This window comes from Microcaecilia unicolor, chromosome 1, assembly GCF_901765095.1.
Source record: "Microcaecilia unicolor chromosome 1, aMicUni1.1, whole genome shotgun sequence".
NCBI classification, from domain to species: Eukaryota; Metazoa; Chordata; class Amphibia; order Gymnophiona; family Siphonopidae; genus Microcaecilia; species Microcaecilia unicolor.
Window position 1 is genome coordinate 358,170,232 of NC_044031.1, and position 12,767 is coordinate 358,182,998.

The 12,767-nt window shown below is 43.8% G+C and overlaps 1 protein-coding gene across 1 annotated transcript in view; it reads left to right on the forward strand.

Annotated features, from left to right (window-relative positions):
* The window catches only part of SLC6A19 (solute carrier family 6 member 19), a 254,175-nt gene that overhangs the window by 194,133 nt on the left and 47,275 nt on the right, over nucleotides 1-12,767 (forward strand). Inside the window, 1 exon segment of the mRNA XM_030209679.1 lies at nucleotides 3,593-3,721. Coding sequence (XP_030065539.1) covers nucleotides 3,593-3,721 — 129 coding nt within the window.

The window sequence follows — 12,767 nt, forward strand, 5'->3', positions numbered from 1 at the left end:
ACTAGGCAGAGCTGTCTTCTGGCATCAATGCCAGCAAAGGAACAAAATCTTCTATCTAAGGCCTAAATTTGGCTTCCAGAACCTCCCTCACAAATTTTCCTATGTTACATGCACCAAGATAGCCAGCTCCTCCACAGCACTATTTAAAATCTTATCAAGGTGATGCATGAGGTTCACCACCTTCGCACCAGACAAGCAAGTGACCAGGTGATCCTCATATCCACCAGCTACCCAGAACTTCAGTTGCTAAGAGACCGAGATGATTGCCTGTGTGGAAAGTGAGTCCAAGAAATTTAAGGCCTCCGGGTCCTTGAAGGAGCACGTGTTATAATGCTCAGTGACATGCATCAAGGCTGGGTATAGATAGGTCATAGCAGGCACTCAACTATTTTAATTGATTGCGAACAGCCAGGAAGTTCTGGGAAGATCATGATTTTCATGCCATCGAGTTGTAAAGGTGCTTTGATGTTTGCTGTCTGAAGGATTTGTAGAACTTGGGGTATCTAAGGATCTTTAACAAAAAGGTCAGGGATTTTGCTGGTTCATTGGGTGGGAAGATGGAACATGCTGCACGTACTCGATTTCAAACGGCTTAGAGAATTTAATGTCCAGCAGTTTGGGAAATAGATTTTCAAGAAAAGAAAATAGGGTCTGTACCTTCCTGTCCTTCTCTGATGCCCAGTATACAGATGTTTTTACATCTGGATCTGTTATTTAGGTCCTCTATATCCTTTTGGAGTGTTGAGATTGCTTTTGTTTTATGCTTGAGAGAAGCAAATGTCTGTGTTAGTTGAGTACTTTATTTCCAGCGAGTCCAGCTTATTTTGTGTTTGCAAAATGTGTTTTTTTTATATCAGTGATTTCTTCTTTCATCTCGAGCAATGAGCCATGGTTACCTTGAAGGATACCTTTTTTGGATAGAATTTCTTCCATCAATGAGTGAAGTGAGACCTCATCTGCTGCTTGTCATCTTTACTGAGTGTTGCTGTTCCTGCTTTGATCTTTTAAGATGCAGTTTGCAAATTGGGGCAAGCCTCAGGCTTTGAATTTTTAGTAGACATTTTAGCTATATTAAGGTGAAGATTTCCAGAACTAACTCATTGCAAAGACAGTTATTATAGGATTCCGGTAGGATAGATCAGGAGCCTAGAACGCAGGCTGCCATCTCTTTCGTGGCTTGCTCAGTGCAACCAGAAAACAACTTTCTTTTTAATGATTCATGAAAATGTAAATAATTTTGTTCTTGCCTCAAGACTAACAGGAGGTCAGGTTCAGGTTAAATTTATTTGATAAACCACTTAGGGAAAGCCAACAAAGCAGGATACAATCAAGAAAAACAAAACAAATCATTATCAGAAAGGAACTCCAACCAATAAAAGAAAAGAAAAAGATAAAGTATAGCTGAATTACCGTGCTTCCAAGTCGCAGTCCACAGTTCCAGTCAACCCGGTAGGGCCTACAAATGCCCAGACAAAATAAATCAGAAACCTGTACAGTGGCGTAGCCACAGGTGGGCCTGGGTGGGCCAGGGCCCACCCACTTAGGGCTCAGGCCCACCCAACAGTAGCACACATTTAGCGGTAGCTGGTGGGGATCCCAAGCTCCATCAGCTGAAGACGGTAACGAAAATGGTACTCTTCACAATATTGGTACCTGCACATGCTCAGTTTTCAGCGCATGCCTGCTGCAGACTGCCAAGGTAGAAAGAAGCGTTTTCCCGCCAGCTGAAATATTTTCTTTGTGGTGGTGTGTGAGGGGAAGAACACTTGGTGCCCACCCACTTCTTGCCTAGGCCCACCCAAAATCTGTTGTTTGGCTAAGCCCCTGAACCTGTATTAAAGGCCTCACATAAAAAGGTGGGCCTTCAATAACCTTTTAAAAGATAACAAGAACTTTCCATATGTAAAGAAATAGAAACTGGTTCCAGAGAATAGGGCCTATTACATTAAGCATTGAGTTTTGCAATGATCCCAAGGAAACCGGGCGGTGAGGTGGCATCACCAGGTGGTGCTTCTGAGCTGACTAAGAGTCCAAGCAGGCATGTAAGGCATCAAAATCCAATAAGAATAGAGCTTTATAAACACTTTATAAACCACCCAGTATTTTAAAGATTATACATGGAGGGGCATAATCGAAAGGGACGCCCAAGTTTTGTTGAGGACGTCCTTGCAAAATGTCCCGATGGAGGAGCGGGGAAACCTGTATTATCGAAAGAAGATGGACGTCCATCTTTCATTTTGATAATATGGTCGGGGACGCCCAAATCTTGAAATTTAGGTCATCCTTAGAGATGGTCATCCCTAGACTTGGTCGTTTCTGATTTTTGGCGATAATGGAAACCAAGGACGCCCATCTCAGAAATGACCAAATGCAAGCCCTTTGGTCGTGGGGAGCCAGCATTTCTAGTGCACTGGACCCCCTGACATGCCAGGACACCAACCGGGCACCCTAGGGGGCACTGCAGTGGACTTCATAAAATGCCCCCAGGAACATAGCTCCCTTACCTTGTCTGCTGAGCCCCCCAACCCCCCTAAAACCCACTACCCACAGTTGTACACCACTACCATAGCCCTTACAGGTGAAGGGGGGCACCCAGATGTGGGCACAGTGGGTTTCTGGTGGGTTTTGGAGGGTTCACTGTTTCCTCCACAAACGTAACAGGTAGGGAGGGGGATGGCCTGGGTCCACCTGCCTGAATGCACTGCACCCACTAAAACTGCTCCAGGGACCTGTATACTGCTGTGATGGAGCTGCAAATGATATCTGAGGCTGGCAAAAAATATTTAAAGATGTTTTTTGAGGGTGGGAGGGGTTAGTTACCACTGGAGGAATAAGGGGAGGTCATCCCCGATTCTCTCCGGTGGTCATCTGGTCATTTAGGCCACCTTTTTGTGCCTTGGTCGTAAGAAAAACAGGACCAGGTAAAGTTGTCCAAGTGCTCGTCAGGGACGCCCTTTTTTTCCATTATGGGTCGAGGATGTCCATGTGTTAGGCACGCCCAAGTCCCGCCTTCGCTACGCCTCCGATACATCCCCTTGAACTTTGGCCATTCCTGCGACGGAAAGCAGTTGGGGACGTCCAAAATCGGCTTTCGATTATACCGATTTGGGCGACCCTGTGAGAAGGACACCCATCTTCCGATTTGTGTCGAAAGATGGGCATCTTTCTCTTTCAAAAATGAGCCTGATAATGTAATTGATAACCAATGCTCAGCCTGCAAAAATGGGGTAACATGATCGAAATTTCACACACAGTGGACAGCAGTTTTTTTAAATTGAATCTTGTCAAGGAAGTTTTGTTTAAAATTAGCTTTCAATACCTGTGGGACTACAAGATCTGTAGGGATTGTTCACTGTATATTTACAATGAAATAAAAGTTCAGAAATGTAAAAGATGCTTGGATTTATTTGAACTTCATTATCACTCTATTCTTTCCTTTAATTAAAATGTGATCTGAATAGCTAATATTTTAAAACCCTGTAACTTACAGCAAATTGGATCCCTGACAAAAACATCTAACGAATTTCACGCATGGACTTTATAGTAAAATGTATAATATTTGCAATGTTTCTTTTTCTTTTTTGCTTTACAGTAACAATTGTGAGAAGGATGCTGTTATAATCTCTGTCATCAATGGCTTCACATCAGTTTATGCAGCGACTGTCATCTACTCCATCATTGGGTTCCGTGCTACAGCCAGATATGATGACTGTTTCAGCCAGTATGTTGAAGGACAACATTAATTCAGGATGAGTTGCATTTAGTACCAGAATAAGCACCACATGAGGAAATGATGAGGAAAATAATAGTTTCAAGCAAGACGTTTAAGCATTCACACAAAGCACCTTGACTGTGATATAGCAAGTGTGCAGTTTGGTAGGATATAGCAAGTGTGGTAGGAATTTGCATAGCAGATGGGTTGAAGATCTCACATTGTGTCTCTTGTACATTCTTAACTTTATATTAAATAACTGCATACCATTTTATAGTGGTAAATATTCAGGTACAATATACCCATGCCCTGAAGAGTGGGCATTTGAGGCAAGAGGAGATTAGTGACTTGCCTAAGGTCACAAGGAGTATCAAGAGCAGTGGGATTTCCTAGTTCTCATCTCATTGCTCTAACCACTAGGCCATGTCATCTCTTTGCTAAGCTAGTTGGTCTGTGGTATCTTGTAGATATATTGGAGTAGATTTAGTAAATGGCGCTCACACATCAGTGCCAAAAATTGGCAAAGATTGAATACCGATCTTCAGGACTTACACCTGTTGAAACCAGGTGTAATTCCCAGCACCCAGTTCGGGCGCACATCCCTGGTATTCTATAATACTGCACACAAATTGTAGGAGCACCTCTGACCCCCCCCCCCCCCCCCCCCCCCATGCAACTCTCATGGCCACACCTCCTTTTGGGTTGCACGCTATGGGATTTGGACACACATTGTTATAGAATAGCACGTAGCAAGATGTGCACACATATCTAAATTGGTGCTAATTAGTGCAATTATTAGTGACACTAATTGGTCATTACCAATTCGTTGGGCATAACATCTTGGATCCGCACCCAAATTTGGTGCCAATATATAGAATCTGGGGATGGTGTGCTGTCACAGAGATTTATGATTAGCACCACTGACATCAGTGGCAGATGCTGTGACCACCATTTTAAATTGTCAACTCATTATAAAGATAGTATTGATTTGAATATTTAATCTAGGGAATGCATTTTTTATTGCTATTAGATTCAGTAGGTGAAATAGTAATGGCAGTGTAGGTAGGGTTGCCAACATGGGTGTAATTTAGGGGGTGAGGGGAGCATGCTCCCCTAAATGAGCTGCCCCTACTGCAGGAGTAATGAAGAAACTGTCCTTCTTGGCTTCTCCCCTGCAATTCCAGCATCCTTCCCATTACCCCCACCCTCCGCATGGGTCCAGTACCTCTCCAGACCCCTCCCCTGGTATGCAAACATGCGTGCAGGTCGCTGGCAAAGGCTGCACTAAATACAACCTGCTTCCAGGCCGGCCTAGCCAGGGCCTTTCCTGTGCTACATCCTGCCTCTCTGATGCAACTTCCTGTGGGCAGGGTGCAGCACAGGAAAGGCTCTGGTGGGGCCATCCAGGAGGCAGTTTGTATTTAGTGCAGCCTGTGCTGGTGACCCACCACGCATGTTCATGTTTGCATAGCGGTGGGCGAGGATGGATGATGAAAAGGTGCTGGACCCATGCCTTGGGGGGTTGGGGGGGGGGAATGAAAAGGTGGCCAACTCGCGCAGTGGGGGAAGAATGGCAAAAGAGGTGCCAGACCCACAGGGAGGGAATGAAGAGGTGTCAAACTCATGCAGAGGGAGGTGGAGAGGGAATTCAAAGAGAAAGACGTGGAGCAAAGGGTGGAAAAGAGGGGGAGGAGAGATCTTGTTGCTGGGGAGGGAGCAGCAGAGGGAAGAGAGACCTGGAGCAAGGGAGAGGAGAGAGGGGGAGAAATCTTGGACCTGGAGAGGGAGGAGAAGAGAGACCTGGAGCTGAGGAGATGAGAAGTAGAGAGCAAGAGAGAGAGAAACAGATAGAAACTGGTCAGGGTGAGAGACGCTGGACTAGTGGAAGCAGGGAGAGAGAGAATTCCCCCCCACCCCCCACCCCCGGGTCCAACCCTATCAGTACTCTAGGATGAATACCATCTGGTCCAGGAGATTTGCTACTCTTCCTTACGTCCTTCAGGTTACCGTGAAGTCAGTAACTTTCTCCGACTTCGTCCGCTTGAAATACCATTTCCGACACCAGTATCCCACCCAATCTTCCTTGGTGAAGACTGAAGCAAAGAATTCATTCAATCTCTCCGTTACGTCTTTTCTTCCTTGATCGCCCCTTTTACCCCTCGGTCATCCAGCGACCCACCGATTCTTTTGCCAGCTTCCTGCTTTTAATATACTGAAAAAAAAGTTTTGCTATGTTTTTTTGCCTCTAATGCTATCTTTTTTTTCGTAATCCTCTTGGCCTTCTTTATCTGTGCCTTGCATTTGCTTTGACACTCCTTATGCTGCTTCTTTTTATTTCAGACTGTTCCTGTCTTCCATTTTCTGAAGGTGTTTCTTTTAGCCCTAATAGCTTCCTTCACCTCACTTTTCAACCATGCCGGCTGTCTTTTGGACTTCCGTTTTTCTTTTCTAATTCACGGAATATGTTTGGTCGGGGCCTCCAGGATGGTATTTTGAACAGCGTCCATGCCTGTTGTTACAGTTTTTACCCTCTCGAGTTGCCCCCCTAAGTTTTTTTTTAACCGTTCTTCTCATTTTATCATAGTCTCCTTTTTTAAAGTTAACGCTAACGTATTTGACTTCCTGTGTATACAACATTCATCAATCTATTGTTATGGAAGAAGGAAAACCTTAAAGGTGGAGCGAGAGTCTAGAGTCCTGGGTATACGTTCTTGACTCTTCCCTGTCAATGGAATCACAAGATAAATAATGTAATTCGGAGTGCCTATTTTAAACTTGTTTTCTGCAAGATCATTTCAGAGTTATCGTACAATTGTCTATATTAGCGTTATGGAATATGGTAACTCCTTGCATTTAGGTGCAGCAGTGAAGCATGTTCTAAGCTTCAGCTAGTTCAGAACTTGGCAGCAAGATTATTTTTTGCAGGTCTAAGTTTGACCATGTTTCTCTCTTGCTGGCTGAGCTGCATTGGCTGCCGGTTCAGGTAGGATTTCCTCTAAAGTATTTTGTCTGGTTTTCAAACTATTATAAGGAGTTTGCCCAAGGATTTATAAAAAATATTAAAGTTTTAAACATAGTTTAACCTCTCAGTCATGCAATCATCTTGTTTTTGGATTTCCTTCTGCTAAGCATGTCAGATTTAAAGCAGTCTTTCCACATTCTTTTGCTTTTCGGCTGTGTATCTCTGGAACAGCCTCCCCACTGTAATTTGCCTTTTGAAGGATTATTTTAATTTTCATAAGGCTTTGAGGATTATTTGTTTTCTCAATGTTACTGTTGATGTCGTTTAAAAATTTTTTTTTATTTTCTCTGTGTAAATTACTGTTTAGTTTTCTGATTGTAAATTGCTTTCATTACTGATGATTGTAGCAGTGCTATTTAGTTTGTTACCTTGCCTGAATCTTACATCAGGGATTGGCAGGCTATAAATCCTTATAACATAGCAGATAACATAACAGATAAAAGCCCCCCCAGTGCCCAATGTTGTCATTGTCAGAAATCACTAAGGGGGTATTTCTGTAAATGCCTACCTTGACGTACCCTGGGGGATAAATGGCTGGCTGGCTTGCTTGCTGGGCTAGCTGGTTGGTCTGGCTGGCTTGGCTGACCTATTTGGGGCAGAAAAGAAGCCTACTCTTTTCTGCCTGCTGCCGCTGCTCTGCCCGATTCCTCCACTTCTTCTAAATGGCTGCTAAGACTTCAAGTGGAGGCCTCATAAGACTTCCGCTTGAAGTCTCAGCAGCCATTTTGAAGAGGCGGCCATATCGGGCAGAGCAGCAACAGCGGGCAGGAAATAATGGGCTTCTTTCCTGCCCCAAAGAAGCCACTAGACCACCAGGGTGAGTTAAGGTAAGCTGGGGGGGGGGGGGGGCAGCCAGACCTTTTTCCCCATTACCGCAGGGATAAAATAATGGCAGTCCCTGCTTCCGCGGCCACTACTGCATAATGTCTTACTGTTACAATGGTATTACCACAATAATCATTACCTTGTCACTCTCTAGCGGTGAACTGGTTTTGGAAATTGGTTGACCAACAGGTGATAGAGGGTAGTGGTAAATGGAATCTGCTCAGAGATAGGAAGGTGAGTAATGGAGTGCCTCAGAGGTCGTACTGGGGTTGATTCTATTTAATATATTTGTAAAACTATTTGGACAAGTTACTGGAAGTAGTCAAAATATACTGTAGCTTTTTGAAGAAAATACTCACAAGGGTAGAACTAATATATTTGTGAGAGACATTGCTGAAAACTTAAGGAAAAGTTTGCCTTTTTGTGGATGACATGAAGATAGCCAATAGAGTGGATACACCAGAGAGAGTAGAAAACCATGCGAAAAGATCTCCAAAAACAGAAGAAGAATGATCAAAGATCTGGTAGTTAAAATTTAATACTGTGACAACTCTGGGGTAACAGAAAAAGTCATGGTTTCAACGTTATACTTTCATATATACGCATAGAACCGTTGTTGAATGCTTGTACTATCTTCTTTTCTTTTTTCTTTCTTTATATGCTGTGATTAACATGTGAAAAAAGGTGACAGTATCTAGCTAATGATATATGGGTGCTCAGTAAAACACTTGCTGCTGAGGCTGGACTACTGAAAAGCACATATAAACCAACATCATCGCACCTCTGCCCTACCTACTGCCAACTGGGAGATAATAAGATACCCAGTATTATCTCCTTGATATTCAAGCAACTGTGATAAAACCTTGGTAGATGCTCAAATTTGCAAAATTGTACGTAGCTTACGGCTGGATGATATGTAACTGGGATCTGTCGGGTGCTCCTCTGTAGTGCCACGGCTCTATCTATAGTGGTCCATGCTAGTGTCTAAAAAATACTGCTTTCTTCATTTGACTTTTTATATTCTCTTGTTCTAGGGTCACTTTCTCTTGTTCTCTCATTCTCGTTCTTTCGTTCTCAACACATCGTTTGTTTCACCGTATCGCGTCATCAGGAGAACTTAGTTTTTAGGACTTACAGCCGTAATTTCTTACAATGTATCATCTAAATAGTATACAAAGACAGATGAAATATCATCAGCGTGCTATATCCTTCAGCCTATATAACCCTATTTGAAAATTGTGAGCTCATGAGCTTTTAAATCACTTAATCTTTAACATTAGGCTTACCTAATAAGTGTGCCGCCCTGCTCTCCCCTGGCTGACTGAAAAAACGCTAGCGCCTGCACACAAGTTAAATCTGTTGTAGGAAGTGAAGTATAGGATTCGTCATCCATGCAGCCATTCTGTTTCATGGTTCAGGCCACTAGGGGCAACCGTATCCCAATGAAATATGAACTTTGTTTTCTACGTTTCATACTCTGGCTACATCTCCCCCATGGGGAGTGATGATCTGCTTCAACACAAGGTATTTCAAATCTGAGATTGCATGTTGTTGAGTGGTCCAATGTTCTACTAAGGGTGCTTCTCTCTTTAGAAGTCGCAAATTGCTGACATGCTCCGCTATACGCTGTTTGATCTTCCATATGGTAAATCCAATATACCATTTATTACAGGGACACGTGATTCCATACACCACTTGAACTGACTCACAATTCGTAACTGTAGTAAAATGAAAAGGTCTACCAGTCTTGGGATGGATCACCTGGTCAGTTTGCCATACATATTTGCAGTAGATACATCTCGTACATGGCTTGTGGCCCCCTTTAACTTCTCCTGTCGAATTATATCTCAAATGGGACCTCGATTTTAATAACTCCCCCATGTTCCTGGCCCTGGTATTAGCAAATAGTGGGTAATCATTAAATTGTAATAAAGAGAACATGGGCCAGTGTTGTTTTATAATCTTTTGGACTGAAGCAGTTCTTCTTGAGTGAGGTAAAATACATGTGAACCTTTCTTGTTTAATACCAGAATATTTTTCACATGGGTTGAGTAGCCATTGTTGGTGAGTATTGGATGCTCGCTTCCAAGATGTTTTCAATAGTTTGGGAGGGTAGCCATGTGCCCTGAACCTATTGTACATATGTTTGGTTTCCAATTTGAAATTATCTGTTGTACCACACAGTTAAAATTTAATGCCAAGAAAAGCAGAGTGATGCACTTGGGGTGCAGAAATCCAAAGGAGATGTACCAGATAGGAGGAGTGTCACGCTTCTAACGGTACTTCTAGGTTAGTGAGCCCTTGAGCCACTGCCGAGGAGCGGCAGCGGCAGGAGAATCACCCAAACACAGGACAGGCAGAACTGACTTCCCGGTACCCTCGGCCGGAACTCTCAGACAAAGGCTGCCGCCGAGGCAGCTCAGGCTGACACCAACTGGACCGGAAATAGCCCAAACTTCACCTGCACTTATCCTCAAGGGTTGAGCCCCAGAGTGCGGTCGGTCGGCAGGACTTACTGGACAGGGCAGGAAAGTAGAGCTGCAGGGGCCAGCAGGCAAAAGGAACCAGGAACCCGGCTGGAGCAGGAAGCAGGCAGCAGAGTAAGCCAGGAGACAAGCTGGGTCTGGACAGGCAGCAGTCAGAAGAGTAGGTCAGAAGACAAGCTGGGTCTGGGCAGGCAGCAGTCAGTAGAATAAGTCAGCAAACAATCAGGGTCAAAACCTAAAACAGGAAAAACTCAGCAGCACTGCAAACGACTTCCACCAAAGGAAACTCCTCTGAGGACCTCTGTTGCAAGGCAACTAGGAACCTTTCCAGGTGGTTAATAAAGGCAGCCCACAAGGGAGTTCACCAGGTACAGATACTGCTTAGTTCCAAAAAACTCCCAAAATAATCTGGAGGGCTGGAAGATCTGGACTGGACCAGCATATCTTCTGGAACATGAGAACCGGTAAACCATCAATTCGCAGCATTCCCCGGGTCTAACTCCCAGGCCCGAGGTGACTGCAAGCCAGGAACCTGGATACAACCGTGACAAGGAGAGAGATTGATAAGCACAGCTTAGGAGAGTGATGCTGGGGTCATGGTGTTTGAGGGTCTCAAGGTGACAAAACAATGTGACAAGGGGTGTCATGGTCGTAAGGATGCTAGGCTGCACAGGGCTGGTATTAGACATTCAGGGGCCCAGAGCAGAAACTTGGGAGGGGGCCCCAAAGCTATTCTTCAGCCTATGCCTTCTTCAGCTTGAAGCAGGTTTGGGGGCCCCTGTAGTATGGGGGCTATTGCCCTGTTTGCCACCCCTAATGCTGGCCCTGAGGTTGCATAGCGAGGGGTATAACCAGCAGAGGCCCCACTTTGAGTACTGTGTTCAGTTTTGAAGGCTGTATCTTGCTAAGGATGTAAAAAGACTTGAGGCGGGTCACAGAAAAATAACAAAAATGATATGGGGTTTGCATCACAAGGTGTATGAGGAGAGACTTGAGGACCTGAATCATGTATACTCTGGAGGAAATGAGAGACAGCGGTGATATGACACCGACATTCAAATATTTGAAAGGTATTAATTTACAATCAAACCTTTTCCAGAGACAGGAAGGTGGCAGAACTAGAGGATATGAATTGATGATGTTGGGATGACTCAGGATTAATGTCAGAAATACTTTTTCATGGAGAGGGTAGATACCTGGATGCCCTCCCGCGAGAGGTGGTGAAGATGAAAACGGTAACAGAATTCAAAAATGCGTGGGATAAACACACAGGAATCCTATATAGAGGGCATGCAACCAAACTAGCTTAGTGGTGATTAAATGGCAACACCAGTAATTGGGAAGCAAAGCCAGTGCCGGGCAGACTTCTACAGTCTGTACCCTGAAAATGACAAGGACAAATCAAGATCAAGTATACATGCTATGAGTTTATCTTGTTGGGCAGACTGGATGGACCCTACACGTCTTTATCTGCCATCAACTAGTATGTTACTATATGATTGGCTGTGTCAGAATTGGCAGTCAGTGTACCGTCATTTGCATTTTCTTATGGGGCAGAATTGCTGGTTGACTCTTACTACTGGGTGTGTGTGAGATGAAAGAGAGAAGCACATATATAAAAGCATGCAAGACAAAGATATATCAATGAATACACTGTGCCTATGATGGGAGGCAGTGACTCTCACCTGTTCCAGCCACTCTAGTTCCCAGATCCAGAAGTGCTTTGTCTTCATCTTCAGCTCCTAAAGCTTACAAGGATACAAGGCTTTCTTGTTGAACTGCCAGAAGAGGGAATTATAAGAGTCGTTCTTCTCTTTCAGAATGATGTGACTCCTAGCAGTTTGAAAAAGCTTCTCTGACAAGAACAGGCAAGCAAGAAGGTCCAAATGCCTCCCTGGTGATGAGGCTACCTGTACCAAAATTCCTTTCCCTCAACTTCCATCCAAAATAACAAATATATGGAGCTCTAGTGAACACATACCCTTCCTTCACCACCTGAACTAGTCTAATTCTTTTCTTGCAAAGCCAAAACATTCACTGCCCTATCAAAGAAAGGATTAATAATCACCAACTGGTCCCCTAAACAGGGATCAACAAATGGATTGATCCCTTCACTCACTGCATTGTTAATGTGAGGGGCAAAGGAGGCACCTGAAAGGAATAAGGGTGACAAGCGGACAAAATCGCCATACACGTACCTCCCCCCCTCTCTTTCTCTCTCACTTTTTTCAATACAGGGTTAGGTGTAGTGATAAAGGACTCTGAATGAATACAGATACATTTTATGGTTTGATGTTATATGTGTTGCTAAAGTACACATGATCATGTTTGAACTGAAGTGCAGACAAGAATCATGAAATGAAAAGAAAAATCTTTCCAGGGACTGCCATATACATGAACAAGACTATAGGGTATGTCTACTAAAATGTGTAAGTAAATGGGCTTAGCATGTGCTAAAGTGGGACTTTCCTGCATACTAAGCCCATTTTTAGCAAGTCTAGAAAAATACTGCCATTTCCAGTATTTCTCTTTAAGATCATGCATTAATGTTCGCAATTAGCATGCATAACCTGAAAATAATTGACAGAGGGAGCACAGTTTAGGCAGTGCTAAGGGCTCCCGTGTTATGGGCATGTTAACCAGTTAACACGTGGTAATCAGGATGTGCTAAATTAGTTACCATAAAACACTTTAACGCCCTTTAGTAGACACACCCCTATTT